We start from the raw sequence: 17,691 nt of genomic DNA, 5'->3' as shown, positions 1-17,691 counted from the left end.
CATGGCATCTCAAAGGATACCGCACACAGCTAATCTATGCGTTGTAACACGCAGGAGCACTCTAGCCGTGCTCGTGGACAAGAATGAGCATAGCCAAACGCAGGTTGAGAGGTGGCACATCAAGGACGATGCACTGAGAGGAACAGAGATTTGCATAGTTGAAAGAAACGAAGTTTTGAAGCACATCAGGTATCTAAACAAATTACAGGGGCCCCCCGAGCTCATGTGCTCCTACTTCATCATCCCGACGATAGACGGGTTCCCCTCATCTCAGGATCGCTCCCATTCCGCACGTTCTGGCATATAAAGCACATAGGTTCACCCAGAAGGTGAACTTGAAAAAAAAGCGTATAAGAAATCATTTGCTTCACATTTCGTAACTGTCCCAGCCAAGGGATCCTTGAACTCCGCGCCATGCCTTGGTATAAGGTAATAGTAGTAGTAAGGGGTGGGGGTTGGAAAAAAGAGTAAAATAACCCGGGTAGTAGTAAATGGATATCGAGTGCCTGATGAAGAAGTGAGGCTACGGTCGTATAAGCTCATGTCGGTTCGTCCCACAGGCCGCGGCCGATCCGTGATTAGAAAGAGTGTACGATGAAATACGAAGTCGAAGGGAAGAAGGTTGTTAGGCAGAGGACAGACAATAAAGTCGCCTTGCCGTATTATGATGCCATCACGGCGGTTGCCGGCTCCATTGGCAGGCTTCCAGACCTTGAACCGCCAGGTGTGCTAGGAGCAGGCGCAATTTCCGGATCTGGGATTTGTATGTCGAGCTTTTCCTGAGTTAGTACAGTATTGCACGTGGGTTCGGCAACTTGAACTTACTGTCATGTACCCCGTCTTCCTCAGTGAAATAATTCGCGGGGCCATTGAACTGTCTTCATTGCCGATTGTCTTTTCCATCTCGTTGTTCCACTGGTCAATCCAGCGTTCCAGGCGCTTCAGCCGAGCTTTCACACCTGTAAACCCCAAATCATCCCACAACCAACCCGTAACGAGTCCGAGCATGCTATCGACCACGTTTCTCCAGTTGTATGGGCTGAATATAGGAATGAGTTCGCCGTTGAGCTTGTCGACAATCCTCCGGAACTCTTGTTCTGACAAGCCGGCCGGATCCAAGATTTCAGGATACAAGTTGGAAAACGTCGGAGCCAAGTCTCCCTCGATCAACCAGTCTCGGCGTATGCGGATGATTCGAGTGTTGTGGTACTCTGGCGAGTCAAGAGGAACGTGAGGATTCATATGGGGGAAGCAGGGGTGTTGTGGACCCCATTCTTCGCCCAGATCCGGCGGCAGTTCCTCTCCCATAATCGACGAGTTTGAAGATGAAATGGCCGACCCAATGCCCATGCCATCGCCAGCCGACACATTTGAATGACGTGGAAGCACATCTGGCCCGCGCTCCAAGTCCTTGGAGACCCCTCGTCCCTGATTCTCTGCGCCTGGCTCCATGGATGCCTTTCCTTTCCCTTTGTCGTTGAGTGTTATGGCAAAATCTCGTATGACTGGGTCAGAAATACTCTGCCCACGTTTCCTCAAACCAGTCACTCGGGTCTCGGCAGAAGGTTCCGCAGGTGCTTCTTCTTCCTCGTCGGCGGGGTGAGCGTCGGGATCCAAGAATGTTGGCGAAGGATCAGCGGACCTTCGTCCGTCGTATGAATGGCGCACTGATGGTGGTAGGCTGATGCGATGCTCTGCACCACTCCCACTGCGGTCGATTTGGAGGCTATTTCGATTCGATGTCGAATGTCGCGTTTGGCGCTGCTCCGGGAGAGTCAGCAGCGGATAGTCGCTTGCGCCGATGCCGAGAGGGTCAGCAGGGTCGACGGACAATGGATCGAGAGTCGGATGCGAGAGAGGAACGGCGGGGGGAGGCGGTGTCGAGGGTCGTCGTTTGCGAAGAGCTGGCTTATCGGGAAGGCGTGGTGTAGAGTTGGTTGGGTTCCAGAGACGAGCAGCGGAAAGGTGAGGAAGTCGACGGGCCGCAGAAGAGGCGGCGCGATTGCGAAAGGGAGACTGCAGGAAGTACTCTTTGGGGTCGTATTGGCGTAGCAGGGATGGAGTGTGAGCTTGGGGCAGGGCGGCGGCGTGGGCGGCTACTGGAGTCTGGAGGTCAGGCGAAGCGCCGGGATATGTGGGCTGCTGCGAAAGCGTTGTGATGCGAGGATTTGCGAATGCATCTACGGTGGCCGGTGACGAAGAATTGTTTCTCGCGTGTGAAGCCGTGGGGAGAATGGTTCGACGAAGGCCGCCGTGAGGACGACGGCCTTACGGGGCACGGTGGAGAACGGGTCTTTTGGTTGTCGAGGAGTTTGCAGCAGCGCCTGGGCCAGGCTCGTCGAGGTCGCCAGGGCCTCTTTAAGCGGCAGCGGCAGAAACGACAGCGGCGATGTCGACAGCGAACGGAGCGATTGAATTGGTCGCCGGGTTGGAGGGGAGGTTGAGGGGATGGTATTGGGGAAAAGTCGACCAAGGAAAGCGTCGCGCAGGAACAATGGGTGCAGCAACAGCCGCAATAGTCGTAGGTGCAAAACGATTAGGTTTGCAGTTAGATATGTGGAGACCCGGACAAAGAAATGCGTAGGCGACGACGTGCGGACGGTGGCTCGGACTGCAGCTTTGGCTTTCGCTTGAACGGTGGTGGTGGTTGTTTTAATGCAAGCGTGGGCAAAGCGTCCAATGGTGAATGGCAGAGGGAGAAGCGGACGAAGAGCGTGATTGGTAGCAGCAGGCTCAAAGGTCAAGGCTGTGGTGGTTGTGGATGTGGATGCCCGTGTGGATGCAACGGTGGTGGTGAGGGCGAGGGTGGTGGTGTTGGATTTGAACCGAGGAAGCAATGGATAATTGCTGCAAGTAAAAGTAGTGAATAATGTGAATAATTGCGCCCGAATAAGAGTGCAGGTCGTCCAGAGGTTGCAGCTGAGCGGCGACTGTGAGGCGGCCGTGGAGTTGTCCAAAGTGGAGCGCGCGTTCAGGGGGGAGGAGATGGCCGAGATTGGGTTCCTGGAGGCTCTGGCTCTCAGTCCCAGCATTTTGGGAAGCCGCTCGCTGGAGGGAAGCAGGGGGGAGGGGGGACCTTCCTTGAAGTTCCCTCCACTGCCCTGAACCCGCGAAACCCGCCCACTCTTACCGGGCAGTTGCCAGTGAGCAGGCAGGAACTGCGCTTTCTCTGCCCGGAAGGTTGGGAAGGTGGAAGGAAGCCTAGTACGGATAGGAACGTCGGGCTAGGCTCTACCTTAGCTTCTTCCCAAGTTCCTGCTCGTTGGATGCCGCAATGCGCAGGAACGGACGGCAGGATCGTCCTTTCTCTGTGACTCTGCGTTGTGGTTCCTGGCTCCTTCCTGCTGCTCGAATTGTTTGGTTCGGATCCTGTTGGGCCGGGATCAACGTTCCTGCAGCTCAGTGCCCACTTCACTCCAGCTGCACTTTTCAAATTCGTCGCCGTCGTTTGGACCGTCGAACCGTCGTATATTCGATATCGTCGATACCTCTTCCAGTCGTCGTCTCTTCTTGATGCTGCTTCGTCGTTCAAGCTATCCCAACGTCTGTTCACTCATCCGCCGGTCTTTCGTGTCCTTCTCCACAAGAAACAGAAAGTACAGCCAAGTGTACCAATGTCGTCGTCGTTGCTCAAACGCTCTCCCGCTGTGGAACGAACAGTAGGGCTGTTTGATGTCGGCCGTGGAAACTGTCGCAGGAGGGATCGTGGGTTGGAGAAAGACAATCGATGAATGTTAAAACCAAAGTTTCCCGTCAGGCTTCACAAGCGGAGTGGCGCAGGATATATCGATAAACAGTGACCTTGCGAAGCGGTTCCTGTTACAGATACAGGATTTGAGGATTCCGCCGGTGCTTCATCCGTCGTTTTGTGGAGGGTCTTGGGTCTTGAGTCTCGCACCAACGACGAAAAAGGCGGAAAAAAGAAAATCTAGACACGGCACGACACGACACGAGATCCTCCAACAATCCGTCCCCAGCCCGTCAATATATGACGACGGCCTGCCTCGCACACAGCTACCACCTGACTTCGATGGCGTTCAGCCTGGCAGGTACCTCCCTGTCTTTCCAGCCAACGTCCAAGGTGCTTTAAATTGTCTATTTTCGATCCTGCAGAGATTTCTAGCCGGGCTCGCCTTTGTCCTGACGGCGACACTGGACTCCATCAATCTTGGATCCGGGTGACGCACTCTAAACCTCCAGGACCCATCAAACCATCCTGGTTGTCCTTGCTCGCCGAGGCCACCAAAAACCAGGGTTCAAACCGGGTTGTCCGCGTCGGCAGACACCAATATACGCCTTGTTGTCAAGCCCGTCCTGCCCAATGGCACATTGCGGCGCAACTGCGAAAAAAGGATTTTGTGGCCCTCCAGTCCTGGCGCGTCGAATCAACGCGACTTCGGAATGAGGGAGACAACAGTCTGCCGTCCAAGGCTCCGAGCAATCCTGCTCATGCCCTCCCTACGATGTGGGCATTCCCATTCAACAAAAAGCCTGGACTCTGGAGCAGCAGCTCGACTCTTGCTTCGTAAGCAGCAGTGTGTTGCGCCGACTGTCCCCAGCAAACTTCCAACGGGCGAGCGGTGCCCCCGGATTGTCAATTGGTCTCGAGCCACCTAATCGCGAGGCCATTGTCTTGTGTCTTCGCGATGATCAAGCGGCTACCGTCGCACCTCTTCTGTCTGTGCGTGACGACTCTCAGACTTGACTGATGACAAACAAACCCAAGCATATGATTCCTGAAAGTGAAAGTGGACGGCCAGAAACTTCAGTTAGAAATTGCTGCACTCCAGCGTCACAGTACTTTCCCTTCGTGTTGCATCCGCCTATCCAACCGACCCAAGACATGCCAATATCACCAGGCAAATAAGCATCAATAGGGAATGCCGATCTACGAGGCAGCCAAATTCGGATGCTCATAGGTTCAATCGATCCATCTTTGGAACGGCAGATTGGACTACTGTTGAAGAGTTCAGGTTTGGAAAGCGGGGCGCCAATACCACCAATCTCTTTACCAGCTTACAAACAAACAACCACGGTTGCGGTACGCCTGAAGGGCTAGCGATGCATTGCTGATCCTGGTTTAGTGGGCAATTTGAGGTGCTAACGGTGATCTTCCAGTTCCCGACAGAGCCGCCTTTCGCAATGTCCTCCTTGAATGCATTGCCTTTTGCTTTTGCGGAACATGGTAAGCACATGTTGAAGACGATCGCATATTCCAGGGCCAATTCTACAAAGATAGTCTCAGCGATGCTTGCGGGTATTGGGACATCCATCGTTCAGACTTTTGACGTTCCTTTGCCTGGCACTCTCACAGACCTGTTGTACCCTGCACAAATCAGACTGTTGGAGTAACCATCGAACTCGTAGGCGGGAGAGACAGGCTTCTCAATTGTCTCGGCTTACCATTGAGCTGAAATGAGACGAGCGTGTTGTGCCATTGGCCCCCAGCCAAGAGATTCAATCGACCTCAGCTCTCTAATTGTCTAACAGTCTTGAGGTTCATCACAGAACATGATGACATGGAAGAGCTCAACCGGGGGAAAGTATCCGGCCACGCAGATCCATAGAAAATGATTCATCTGGCAATCTCCTTCCAGTCAGGGGGATTTCACGAACCTGGGGATGACTTGTCTTACTCAAGATGTCGTATCGGTGGCTGGCAACAAGTATCGACGAGACATACCAAGTACGCAAAGACCAATATGGAGAATTGCGGGGTTCCGTCTGACACCCGTCTCTTAGACATATTTCAGCCAGCCCCCGTCTCTTTTTGTGCAACCGCGCCTGTGGAGGTGCACTACGGGATCCCAATCTGTTACGAAATCGGTCTGTCTTTTTGTTTCTCATAAGGAGGAACTGCTCATGCCTGTGTGGGACCGACATGCCTCGTGTGGTTCAGTTGGATTGGTTCTGACGACGTCGAAACATACATCTTGATTTGGCAGTACCACGCGTGACGCATTCGAGGGATAGAGATGCATGCGACAGGCAGTGGCCCCGACTCGCTCGAAACAATCAACCGGCGGCTACATTTCTGTCGACTTCTAAACTTGCGGAGCCGAGATTCAGCATATCTTGGACTAGAACGCGATGGCCCGTCACAAAAAACGGACAGAGCTAAATCATGAATGACCCATGGCAATAGCAAACCTCGGCGAAGTGGTCGAACCACATGCTCGCATGCTCAGCCAAGATGAGCGGTGCGGTATTCATCTCTATACATCAACACAAACGGGAAGGCTTTGCTCCTTGTTCTTGGGGGTTACTTGATGCGGCAAAAATTAGACGATGGCACAGACAACAGCGGAGGTACCGTGGCACACGCGGCTTCCGACATCGATCCATGACGAAGTTGTCGCAATGTCTGTTCGCTCGCCGTTTCTCCGGGGGCATGGTCATAGCAGACAGAGTGCCAGCACCAGTTACGGGTGGTCAAGTAAGAAGACAGTGTGGTTCCCTCCCATCCGGCGACTATCAACTACAAGCAACATGCATACCTATCGGAGCAGAGGTAAGAATCAAGTGGTTACAGGTGTATCACAGGTGCTACTAGGATAACCCGCACTTTCAGTTTGTTGGGGCAGCAGGATGGAAGACAAACAGAGGCCCACGAAAGTCTGCTGCTTTTGCCGATCTATGGTCCACTGGTTGTCGACGCAACCCGGAATGCTATGCGATGGAAAGGCGGAATATTGGGTGTGGCCGAGGCATATTTGGTGAGTTTGAGAAGACGTTCATCTGTTGATGCCTGCCCTGCTCCTGGTATGCGAACGTGGTCCAGATTGGTATGGCGAAGTGACGAGTCGGATCAAGAGGTCATGGTCGAAGACCAGATAAGGTTATAAAGTGAAATTGGCATCGGCAGATGACGGGCAGTCTAGTCTTTGACCTCTTACCAATGAAGATGACGGGGCTATCGATGTCGAGGCCCTCCAGTACTTCTCGGTATGTATCCGTAGATGAGCACGCCGAGGAGGTGAAGTGGTGGGATGGGATGGCCGTTTCACATACCGCTAGCCTACGGCGATGGGCCGAGGCGATGCAGGACGAGGGCAGTAGCCTTTCGGTTCTACTTATCGCATTGCTGACATTTGCAGTACATCTCAACAGACATGTGCAACGGAACCATCAGGGAAATACAATGTTGCGTTGCACGAGCGCAAGATGTATACCTTTTGAGTGGACGAGGTTGAAGTTGAAAACGCAAGACCTCAAGCTGAGGTCCATTCCCCTCCGCTCTCCCCTCCTCTCCCGGCCCAGTTCCGGCGTCCACTGTGGATCTAAACAGGGTCCCCAGGGCTGGATGCGGATAGGGATGTGATGCGGGCAGAGCGGGAGCGGGGGAATGGGGACCCACGGATAGGTTGCATCACTGCATCATCATCCCTGTCGTCAGCATCCATCAGCATGAGCGCGACCTCTTTTCAAGCCAGAAGCGGGAGATGTACTCTACCTAGCTGGCTGGAAATAGGCACCGTAGCTCTGTCACGGGTAATATCTCAGACAACTCGGCTACTTTCTTGTTGTTTCCAGGTTCGTTGTGAAGGTACCCGTACAAAAGACGCCAATTTCGACTTAGCAATGCCCTGGTACCTTGCCGTGGACTGGTGTCATCGGGCAACGAGCTGGCCAGCTGCAAGACCAAGTATCTTAGGTACCTGCCATCCCTCTGGCAGGCGTGGAGTTACATCCATCCGCTAATGTACTTCCCCGCCTAAGCTATCTGGAGGTAGTCTAACTGTAAGGTAAGGTAGGTAGGTAGCCTGCCATGCATCTGTCTGGATCTTTGAAAGTAAGTAAGTACCTTAGCTTACATTACCTCATCTTCCCTTCCCAAAGAGACAAGTTGTCAGTCTAGGTACCTTAATCAAGCCCAATCCATTTCGCAACACCTCCATTTTCCATTCATCCATCTCCTTGATATTTCCTCTTCCCTGCTTCTCAAACCTCCTCATCCTCTTCCACCTTTATGCTCATCGTCCCCGATTCCCGTCCCTCCATTCCACCTTGCGACACCCGCGACGCCGAGCAGGGAAACGGTACCTCGGCCACTCGTTCCGACTCAGAAAAGTCGCCGGACGTTTCCTCCCCGCCCAATCACCTCGCGGTACCTTACCTAGCTAAGGCAGGCAGGGACGATCCAAGTCAAATCGCCACCACCTCAAGCCTACTACGTAGAGAGTAGGTAGGGACAGAGCAGAGACTAAAACCACGTCCCATTCCCATTCTCGCCAGCGACATACCAACGAACGCCAGCCCAATCCTCAGCTCGTGGCGCTTCACTTCTCGCCCTTTTTCGCCCTTGGTGTCTTGTTACACACCACTTACTGACCCAACTGTCTCTGTCGCACATACACACCACACACATTCGCTCACTCGCACATGCTGCAGTGTCTACACGCCTACCGCGTGCTGCGAGACACGCAGCGCCTCATTTGTTCCTAGCGCCCATTCTTCTCTCTCTCTCTCCGCCCCTCTTCCTCCTTTTCTCCTTTTTTCCCATTCTCTCTCCTTTCCTCGGGCTCAAAAGCGCGTCTTGGAAGAGCATTTCTCCTAGGCTTTTTCTCAAGGTTGTGGCGTGTGTCGGATGAGGAGCCTTCAAAACCCCTTGATTGCCTGCCCAAACTCGGACTCTCACATCCCGCATCGAGCTTCCAGCAATCGACACCTTATGGAATAATAGTAAAGGACGCAAAGAAGAAACGATAGGAAACGAATTCCCCAGTAATACATTTGAACTATTCGAGCTGGTATCACTTGCGCCGCCCATCATGTCGGACGAGAACGGTTCTCGAAGTCCGACTTCGCCCCCCACAACGACGAGCAACACCAGTAGGAAGCAGACCATATCATCACCGGGAACGACAGCTTCACCGGCGCCCTTGGGGCACTCGTTCAAACGCGCCGTGACCGTAGACGAGACATCTCAGGTGCGCCGGCGGCCGCCTTTCAGCCATATCCCAACAGAGAACTCATTCGCCGAGAGAGGCCTTGGGAGGAGAAGGAGTTCGACGTTGTCGGATTACAGCTTTGGCGATGCAAGAGATTTTCTCAACCCTAGACCTGGAGACGGTATACCATCAACATCGACGGACGAACTATCTAACTGGGCCTCGGTTCCTCTGGCATTTGCACTTTTACCCGCGGTCGGTGGTTTGCTTTTCAAGAATGGTAGCGCCGTTGTGACGGACATCATGTTGCTGGGCTTGTCGGCCGTGTTCCTGCACTGGTCCGTCACACATCCATGGTAAGTCTGGCGCTCTGTTCTCCGATATATCGTGACCAGCACGATCTCGTCAGAGAACGGTATTATCCGAGCGCTGACACCATCCACCAGGAATTGGTACCATTCGGCGCAAGCAGTACGAGAGCGGGCAGAGATCAGTACGAGCGCTGTTGTTGACGATGAGAGCGAGGCAGAGCAGGCGGCTGGAAGCCCCTCACCGGCAGCATCGACGGCTAACGGCCACACGACCAACGGAAGCGTTGACGAAGCGTCCGAAGTACCCACGACGCCCACGTCCTTTGTTCAGGAACAAGTACGTAAGACGACGACGCCGCCAAGAAACAAGAAGGAGGATGCATTGGCTGAGCTATGGGTACATGAAATCCTGGCCCTGGTATCATGCTTCATGTTTCCCATACTGGGCGCATACTTGCTGCATGCCATTCGCGCGCAACTTAGTCGGCCCTCGGAGGGCCTGGTTTCCAACTACAACTTGACGATTTTCCTCTTGGCTGCAGAGGTACGACCGATTTCGCATCTCATGAAGCTCGTGCAGTGCAGGACCATTCAGCTGCAACGGGATGTCCACGTAAACCCGTACAAGGACGACGGTGCCACTTCAGATCAGATGAGGGTTCTCATGGCCCGGTTGGAAATGCTGGAGTCACGGCCTGAGCCGACGGCGATGAAACACAATGGGACCTCGGACAATTCTAAAATCAAGCAAGAGGCTTCCATTGCTCGCGATGTTCGCAACGCCATCCAGCCCGATCTGGATGCGCTGAATCGGGCTGTGCGACGATACGAGAAGAAGGCGACTGTACTTGCCTTCCAGACCGAATCGCGTTTCGCGGCAGTCGATACCCGCCTGAACGATGCCATTGCGCTGGCGGCAGCAGCGGCCAAAAATAGCGTCGCTCGGCCGGGCTTTATGCAGTGGCTCGTAGAATCCGTGTGGGCCATCATCACGATGCCCTTCTTCGCGGTGGTCGCTCTGCTGGTGCTGCCTTTCAAGACAGTTAGAGGCTTGCTCAAGCGTAAGAAGAAGTCCCTCCCTGAAAGGACATCAAAGTCCAGTCGAAATGGGAAGGCCGTGGGACACGGGAGGATGGCGGCAGACAGACAACCAAGCCGCGTCTCAAAGAGGTGAAAATGGTATAAGATATTGAGGCGTAAGGTGAGGGCAAGGCGGAGGGGCTTGGAGGTTTCCCAGATATTCATTCTCCTGGTAATCAGAAAAAAGGATCAGGTTTTGGGCATGGTAACCACCCATGGGACAAGAGGGATGGGGCTTTCGAACAAGCCGGCGTTGTAATGCGGTTTCCGAAGCCACGTCCTCTGCAAAAACAATTCAGAGGACACTGGTTTCAATGTGTTTGGGGAAACAACACCTACACTGTACTGTTACGTGTCGAATTATATTCTCATCACCGTCTACCATGATTTCATGATAAAGTACGACGTGATGGGGGATTCCTCGGTGGTCATTGAATATATCGAAGGACTAAACAACGTTTCGCTTTGGACGGCATCAGTATTGCTCTGCATCTGGTCACTTTGCCCTGCGTCCGCCGCCGAAAAGCATCAATTTGGTATCCGTATCATGAAGATATATTTCTTTGTTTGTTCGAAGTCCGGTAGTGATGAGGATCAAGTTTGAATGTTTACTAGCCTCTACCTAGGTAAGGGATGAGGAAGAGAAGGAACGCAGACTGATGGACTGGGAAAGAAGGCATGAGCTCATGCGTCTCCCTGAGGTAGCTTGCACGCCCCCGTCCCTTTGCCATGGTTTCAAAATGGATTCTTCCTTTGACGGTATCACATATCGGAGACAAGGAGGAAAAGATGAGCTTGGATGATTGTAGCCATGTTTCGCAGGTGGTCTAGATTCGAGATCAACACATTCCCTCCCTTATGGATATCGTCTGCAAAGCGGTCTTTTGGTCATGGTATCGACTTTGGGGTTAAATGCCTGATTGCGGTTCAGAGGTAAAATCACCTAAAACCGCGATATTGACCGTCATTCATGACGTGGAAGATTCTACATTGCACATCAAGCTAATGTGTTTAATGCTAGGATGTCTCCACGACGTGATGCTGTATTGCGCGGTAGAGGGTGGGATAGGCAGCGTCAGGATGTAAGAGCATAGTCCTTACTCTACGTTTTGAACTCGACTTTTTGTGTGAGCATTTAATTGCGAGGTTCTTGGGGTGGGGGCAGATCCATTGCAAGACGATCGAATGCGTGCCAAATTGTCGCAAAAGATCTGGCTTATGAGATGGTAGTATCCAGGAATGGATTGGCTACTAGAACTCGCAAAGTTTGTTTGATGTCAAGGGCGTTCTATGCTCGAGCTTGAGGCTCTATCCCAAACCAGAGAGTAATATTCACCTTTGAATTCACATCAAAGATTACGTGATTGATATCACAAGGGATAGATTGTACCTAGTCAAGCACCGGCACAAGTGACGATTCCCAATGAACGGGAGAGAAAGGAACGGCAGACGTATTGGTCCTTGAAATATCCTCCATCAGCTACTTCTGTCGAGGGAGAAGAATAGCATCCCTTCCGCCAGGAGAGCACATTCCGTTCCCATGTTCAACCGATTGTCTTCTTACAGATCGCTGTTGCGTTGCGACGTTGGCAACTGAAGAAGAGCCGGAGGATCATATCACCGTGGACGGGCTAGATAACTTCGTCGCAGATATAATGACCAGTCAATGTTGTTGGCTGGAGCTGAGCGGCGACAGCATGGTCTCGCCACCAACCCTCTCCGAGGCTCCGGCGCCGCGTAGTGCCTTGATCACAACACTCGTCGAACTTTCTCAAATACAGGAACAGGAGGAGGTTGGGAGAAATCCGTTTATGTATACAAACACATCCGTGCCCATCCACGTGCGGTCATGTCAGCACGTCCTAGAAGGTTTCATGGAAGTTCTCTGCCTGGCCCGGCGGCAGTCAAAGAGTCCTCTTGGGGTTATTTGACCTGGGAGAAAAAGCTGGGGAAGTCCAGAGCCCCGATTCGGCTGCAGGCGCTTGGGTCGCGGGGGAGTGTTGACAATGTCATTGTGGTTGTGGCCACGCGGAGGCTCTCGCGGCAATGTCACTTGTTCGGTGGGATGAGGTTGAACCGACGATGCTGCAGGAAACGGATGCCGCAGACGACGAACTGAAGCATTTAGCGCCAGGCCATGCGTGAGGATTACTTCATAGGCAGTCGAGGTCCGTCCAAAGCACTTCGTGGCCAAAGGCCCATTCAAGGGACTAAAAGAGTCCGTCATCTTTACCGAGCGGCTCCAGAAGGATACACATCCTCATGGAGCCTTATGGACGGCGCGAAACGGAGTGACCGTATGGGCGAAACGAGGGTTGCTTACACGATGCTCCTCCTCAGTAAGTTGAAGCCGTTGCCCAGGCTAAGACTCGACACAGCACGCCAATCGGCTTTTGTTGGTAGAACACGGATACTGTTGGTTGAGTCCTTGCCAGTGCCCGGCTTTGGAAAGGGATAGAGTCTTGAAGCAGGGGAGCCCTGTTCCCGGGTCACGGCATGATTTTGCCCCTCCCCACAACGTCGGACGAACCGCTCAGGGGAACCAGTTCAACCGGCCGGGCCATTCCTCATGCCGCCACGGGTACGAAATCGTTATTCGACGAAACTGTCCCACGATGGCCGATAATTTGCCATGCCAAGGGACGAAGAAGAGCTGGGCGGTCAGTGGTTCGCGGGAGTCCGCAGACACGGCGTCCGAATATGGGACGAATATGCCAATGATTGGTGTCGAACAGCAGCGGGAAGGCGTAAGGGTCTGGAGTTGGCAGCATGCCATTGTGGCGTCGAGATTGAGGTGTTGCTTTTCTAGAGTTACAATAGAAGCTACCGACTTGGGTGTTCAGCTCAATATCCGGAAAGGTACGCGAAGTATCGAGATGAAAAACAAAATAATTAAGAAAGCAAACTCAGGATCGCCAGTATGGGGGAGGCTCATGCAGTGAGGCTTTGCTCGTATCAAAGCGAGCAGGGATGCGAGGGCCCCTTTATGCGATGAGGCGCAGAGCGTGGGGCAACTTGTAAGTGCTGTGGTATACCATCAGCAGTCGGGCAGTCAAACAAGGGCATTCGACAACGACTGCCCCAAAATTTGAGGAGAACAACGCTTCGTAAGCTTCCGCTGTTGCGTGACCTGTGCTGTCATTAAGCACACGGCAAGAGTCGACGCTAAAAGAGATTTCTTCTCCCTTGGCTTGCTCGATCGGGCAAAGGAATGTGTGGACCCTTCAATTTCACAGGTGGCTGGCCGAGAGCGCGACTAAATGAATAGCGGCGCCGGCAGCGCGGTTTCGACCCAGATCAGCCATTGGATAGTGTCGTGGATGGACGTGCTTTGCTTCCATCGAGACATCCAGACCGTGATGAGAAAGAAAATAGAAACCTGGTTTGTTGCCATTCAAAATAGTTGCAAAGCCATTGTTTCCAGACGCAAGCCTCGAAACAATGCCGAATCCGTGAAGTCAGTAGCAGGCGTCAGCCGATGAGATGAAAACAGAACGGCCTACGTCAGAAAGTTTGTGACCGTGGGCATGACCATGGCCATTTCGATGCGCTTGCCACCTGTTCCTTGTTTACCAGAGTCAGAATCAGACACCTGAGTCAAATTGTCTTTTTTACCAGACGCAGGAGCCATCTGTCAAGCCGTCATTGTCCATCAGGCCGTCTCGTAACGATGGATCTACATGCCCCAAATCGAGACCCAATGCCGTGGAGAGTATCACTGGGCTGTCCATGTGAGGGGTCGAAAGTTTCGTCCAAAGCTTAAGTGGATTCTGGGTGGACTCGTTGGTCGGCAAAAGAGTTCAATATGTATGTGCGGCGTCCGGTGTGGTTGAAGGGAGAGCTGAGCAAGTGTTCCGGCATCATTGGTGGTCCCCGCGCTTGTGCGTTGTGTTGGCCGCGTACTGTATTGGTAGGATACACTAGGACTCGTCGAGGATGGGCACGCAAACACAGAACTATTGTATGCAGGCCTAGACGACGTGCTCGCGATCCGATCGCGCCGGGTTGTCATGGTTCGCGTTGGAAGTCGATGAGCACGCCTCTCGTAATCTCGATCAGCTGGAGAAAGGCAGAAAAGATCTGACAGGAAAATCAGCTGGAGGACGATCAATGGAGACAGAATACCGGGGCCAAATGTCATGTCTATTGCCGGAAAAGCGCGTCTTCGGAAGTTATCGACGCATAGCCTGGTATCGCAAGCATGGGTCTTCCGTGGCCTAGTCGTTCGTGCCAGTCTAGCAAGATGCTAGGAGGAGTCGAGGTGGGGGATTGTGGTTCGATGATATCAAGGATGAGCGACGTTGTGTTTGCTGGTGAAGTAAGATGAAGGCTCCCTTTCATTGCTTGGAGAGTTAGGGAACTTGCAAGATTCAGAGTCAATTCCACGTTCAAAATCATAGTACGTAGTGACGTCTCTAACGTACGATATTTCTGAAATGGAAGGCAAGTGTTCGTCCACATCGTTTTTCTCTCTTGTCTTTCTAGATGCTCGTCTTCCAGGTTGCTGCCTCCCTTGAATACACCGTTAAGCTAAGGCAGGAACCGACCTAAGACGGGATGGGCTAGTGGATCTGGAGAAGGCTTAGCGTAGGTGGCACCTGCTTTCTCGGCCCTGGTCATCAAAAAGCGCCGGCTGAGTACCTACCGTGCTACCGTAGGTGCGTGGTACCTTACCTTACTTTACTACTTTGTACCTGGAGATCATCCTCGTCCCGCTGCGTCGGTGCAACTCTTTCATTTCGCATCCATCACAACTTTTTCCCTCCAAGGTCTTCAAAGTTCAAGATCTCCACATCCCGTTTGACCGGAGACGTGCAGGTGCAGTTTGCAGGTGCAGCGAAGCTATGGACTGCAACACCACCCCACCCCAACCTGATTGACCACTGACCTGTTCAAGGAAGACAAGCCAATGTTCGTCCTGCGCGGCACCGCGGCTACCGGCCTTGTCTTGCCTCGGGTGCGCCACCGATCTTGCGGCGGACCTGATTCACTTTGCAATAATCTCCTTTTTTCCTCGATGGTGTACCCTATTCGTTCTTGGAGGCTTGGAGCTCAGCTGATGAACGACGTCGGCCGAACCGCCGCCGCTACCGTCTATCCAACGCTGTCGGAAAAAAGCAATTTATCGCATTACCTACAGCGATACGTTTGGCCTACACGTCCGCATCTGGACACGAATTCATGCGGGTGGCAGAAGACTATTGAAAAAGCTCAAGTCGATTTTCCCATTCTGGAAATGCAGACGACGTGGCCGTGGAAAGGCAGCAAAGGTTAAACATGATTTCCACATCATGATGCGTACGAACCACGATGCTGCCACAGATGGATGAATACCTTACGGCTGTGGCTGACTCGTCATGGGCCAGACAGAATCTGACTGCGAATGGGGATCCGGATACCCAAGATGCAATGCCATGCGCTACCTGTCCATGCCAACTCACTCTGCGCTGCGATGTGTTGTAAACTGCGGACTGCGGACTGCGTACTGCACATGGCGCTTGGCCAATGCAAGATTCGTTCGCGCGCCCGTCTCGGGCATTTCTGTGAGGACAGACTGGACAGGACGGGACGTCCGTTTTGGCACCAAAGAGGTCGTGGAGGTGTCGAAGAGTAGCAAGGCTAGAGCTTCTCGCATCCCCATGGTCATCCCGTCTCATCCTGTTTCTTTCTCTCTCTCTCTCATCTCATCCAATTCACCATCTCATCCCTCCCGTCCGTCCATCCATCCATCCAATCCGTCCACCTTCCTCACTCACCTCACAGCCAACGCAAGCCCCACGGACCCCTCCACCCCTCCCTCAGAGGCTGCACCCTCCATCTCGTCGGGCTGTTGTTCCCACTTCCTTGCTGTTCCTGATTGTCTTATTCCCATCCGAGTCAAACGCTAAAGCGCGGTATGCCGGGATTAGCCCCTGTCCCTGTAATTTAGGATGGACGCGCCTCAACTTCCGACGACTGCTCACCTACGTAGTACGCAGTATTCACAAGTACCAACAGCTTCCTCATCACACCTTTTTCTCTCAACTTACATTGTCTTTGGCTACATTTGCGTTTGATACATTCTGGTGCTCTTCAGATCTCGCCCTCGGAACCCGTGATATAAGCTATAGGTTCAGCCAGCAGACCGGGATTCCTATTGACTGCCGCCGCAAAGTCTGGCCATGCCGCGGCCTTGTCAGAAGACTAGTTGTCCACGACCCGTCTGGACGCCATGCCTGGACGCCATGGACTCTCGACTTAGTCTTCTTGGCCGTCTTCTGGCCGAGAGCCGCAGGTCACTCGCTTGTACCCGATGCCGCCAAGAAGGACCTCGCCCTCTCGGTTGGCCACCCTCACTTTGCCTGCCTGCGTTTCTTTTCTCAGAACGTCCGTGGTATTCATCTCCCGTACCCGCGCGCCGTCTTGCTTGTACTTCCTCTTCCGATCCTGAGCCGCTACGGTTCTTGCCATCCCAGTTAGGCTGGAAGCCCATCACTGCGAGAAGGTTGTAGAGCATGCAAGGCAGCTCCAATCTTGGTCTGATCTCACTCTTACCATGTACATGGTGGCTAGAAAGGAAGCACTCCATAGTCTTTGGCCATCTCAAAGGGTTCCATGCGTTACCTCAGTCCCGGAGGTTTAATTCGCCATGTGGGAAGGATTGCACATTTCGCTGTGACGAGTGCATCGTAGCTGAAGCCATCCGCGTGTACTCGTGCACCAATGATGCCCTGTTCGGTGTCACCAGCCGGGTCCGCATCTCTCCCATGGATCTCCCACTCCGGCATTAACACTCTCCTCCTTGTCCTATATAGTTTGATCACCTCCAGGTCTCGACTCCACTCCATGACATCTGGGCTGTTCCCTGCCCCTGTCTGTACCCTTTCTTTTCTTCTTTTCCATCCTCCCCTCTTCTCTGCTGTCAGCCCGGGAGCTGTCTTGTCCTAATCCCCCACTGGTCCCTGGGGTTCGAGTCGATGCTGGCTGACCATTGTTCGTTCATCTAATAATACCTTCCTTCTCCCAGTTCCCCCCTTCAGCTTGCCCGTGTCTTCCACCGACTCTTTTCTTGCTGCCGGCATCCCCTCCTCTCTTCACGTCACAAGTGGTTCAGGTGAATACAGACTATCGATGCTCGGAAACTGTTTCGACAACACCAAACACTAATACTGGTATAATAATTTGGATTCGACACCTGGTGGCCAATTCGTCATCATGGCGAGGTGGAATCGTCTGATCTCATGGGGCCTTCTCTTAATCTTCCTTCAGGCGGCTCTTGCTCAAGCTTTGGTGCCCGTCAGACGTCAAGAAAGCGGGACTACTACAGCAGCCGTTGCCTCTTCTACTTTGTCACGAAGCGCACAAGATGCTGAAAGTACTACATCGCCGGCATCTTCACTAAGGACAGCCGCAGTCACTACCACCGAGTC

General features: G+C 53.1%; 6 protein-coding genes across 6 annotated transcripts; 4 read left to right on the top strand and 2 right to left on the bottom strand.

Moving 5' to 3' along the window:
• Positions 1–662: 662 nt before the first annotated feature.
• Positions 663–3,032, bottom strand: CPAR01_15184 (uncharacterized protein; the record flags this gene model as incomplete). Its single annotated transcript, XM_060499433.1, has 3 exons — positions 663–773; positions 826–2,180; positions 2,273–3,032. The coding sequence occupies 3 exons, from the start codon at positions 3,030–3,032 to the stop codon at positions 663–665; spliced, it is 2,226 nt and encodes a 741-aa protein (XP_060341865.1).
• A 282-nt stretch (positions 3,033–3,314) lies between these two features.
• CPAR01_15183 (uncharacterized protein) lies at positions 3,315–3,731 on the top strand (the record flags this gene model as incomplete). The annotated part of the gene is made up of 1 exon (XM_060499432.1): positions 3,315–3,731. A coding segment is annotated over one exon (417 nt), but the record flags the coding sequence as incomplete, so codon positions are not given.
• Positions 3,732–4,401: 670 nt separating this feature from the next.
• Positions 4,402–4,709, top strand: CPAR01_15182 (uncharacterized protein; the record flags this gene model as incomplete). The annotated part of the gene is made up of 2 exons (XM_060499431.1): positions 4,402–4,525; positions 4,579–4,709. The coding sequence occupies 2 exons, from the start codon at positions 4,402–4,404 to the stop codon at positions 4,707–4,709; spliced, it is 255 nt and encodes an 84-aa protein (XP_060341863.1).
• Positions 4,710–8,771: 4,062 nt separating this feature from the next.
• On the top strand, positions 8,772–10,376 carry CPAR01_15181 (uncharacterized protein; the record flags this gene model as incomplete). The annotated part of the gene is made up of 2 exons (XM_060499430.1): positions 8,772–9,247; positions 9,338–10,376. 2 exons carry the CDS (start codon positions 8,772–8,774, stop codon positions 10,374–10,376), a joined length of 1,515 nt encoding a protein of 504 aa, XP_060341862.1.
• A 3,621-nt stretch (positions 10,377–13,997) lies between these two features.
• Positions 13,998–14,423, bottom strand: CPAR01_15180 (uncharacterized protein; the record flags this gene model as incomplete). The annotated part of the gene is made up of 1 exon (XM_060499429.1): positions 13,998–14,423. One exon carries the CDS (start codon positions 14,421–14,423, stop codon positions 13,998–14,000), a length of 426 nt encoding a protein of 141 aa, XP_060341861.1.
• Positions 14,424–15,639: 1,216 nt separating this feature from the next.
• Positions 15,640–16,741, top strand: CPAR01_15179 (uncharacterized protein; the record flags this gene model as incomplete). Its single annotated transcript, XM_060499428.1, has 2 exons — positions 15,640–15,994; positions 16,254–16,741. 2 exons carry the CDS (start codon positions 15,640–15,642, stop codon positions 16,739–16,741), a joined length of 843 nt encoding a protein of 280 aa, XP_060341860.1.
• Positions 16,742–17,691: the final 950 nt, after the last annotated feature.

This window comes from Colletotrichum paranaense, assembly GCF_030867605.1.
Source record: "Colletotrichum paranaense strain IMI 384185 chromosome Unknown Scaffold_18.1, whole genome shotgun sequence".
Taxonomy (NCBI): domain Eukaryota; kingdom Fungi; phylum Ascomycota; class Sordariomycetes; order Glomerellales; family Glomerellaceae; genus Colletotrichum; species Colletotrichum paranaense.
The sequence above is the reverse complement of the archived record's forward strand: the minus strand, read 5'-3'. Positions and strand labels throughout refer to the sequence as shown.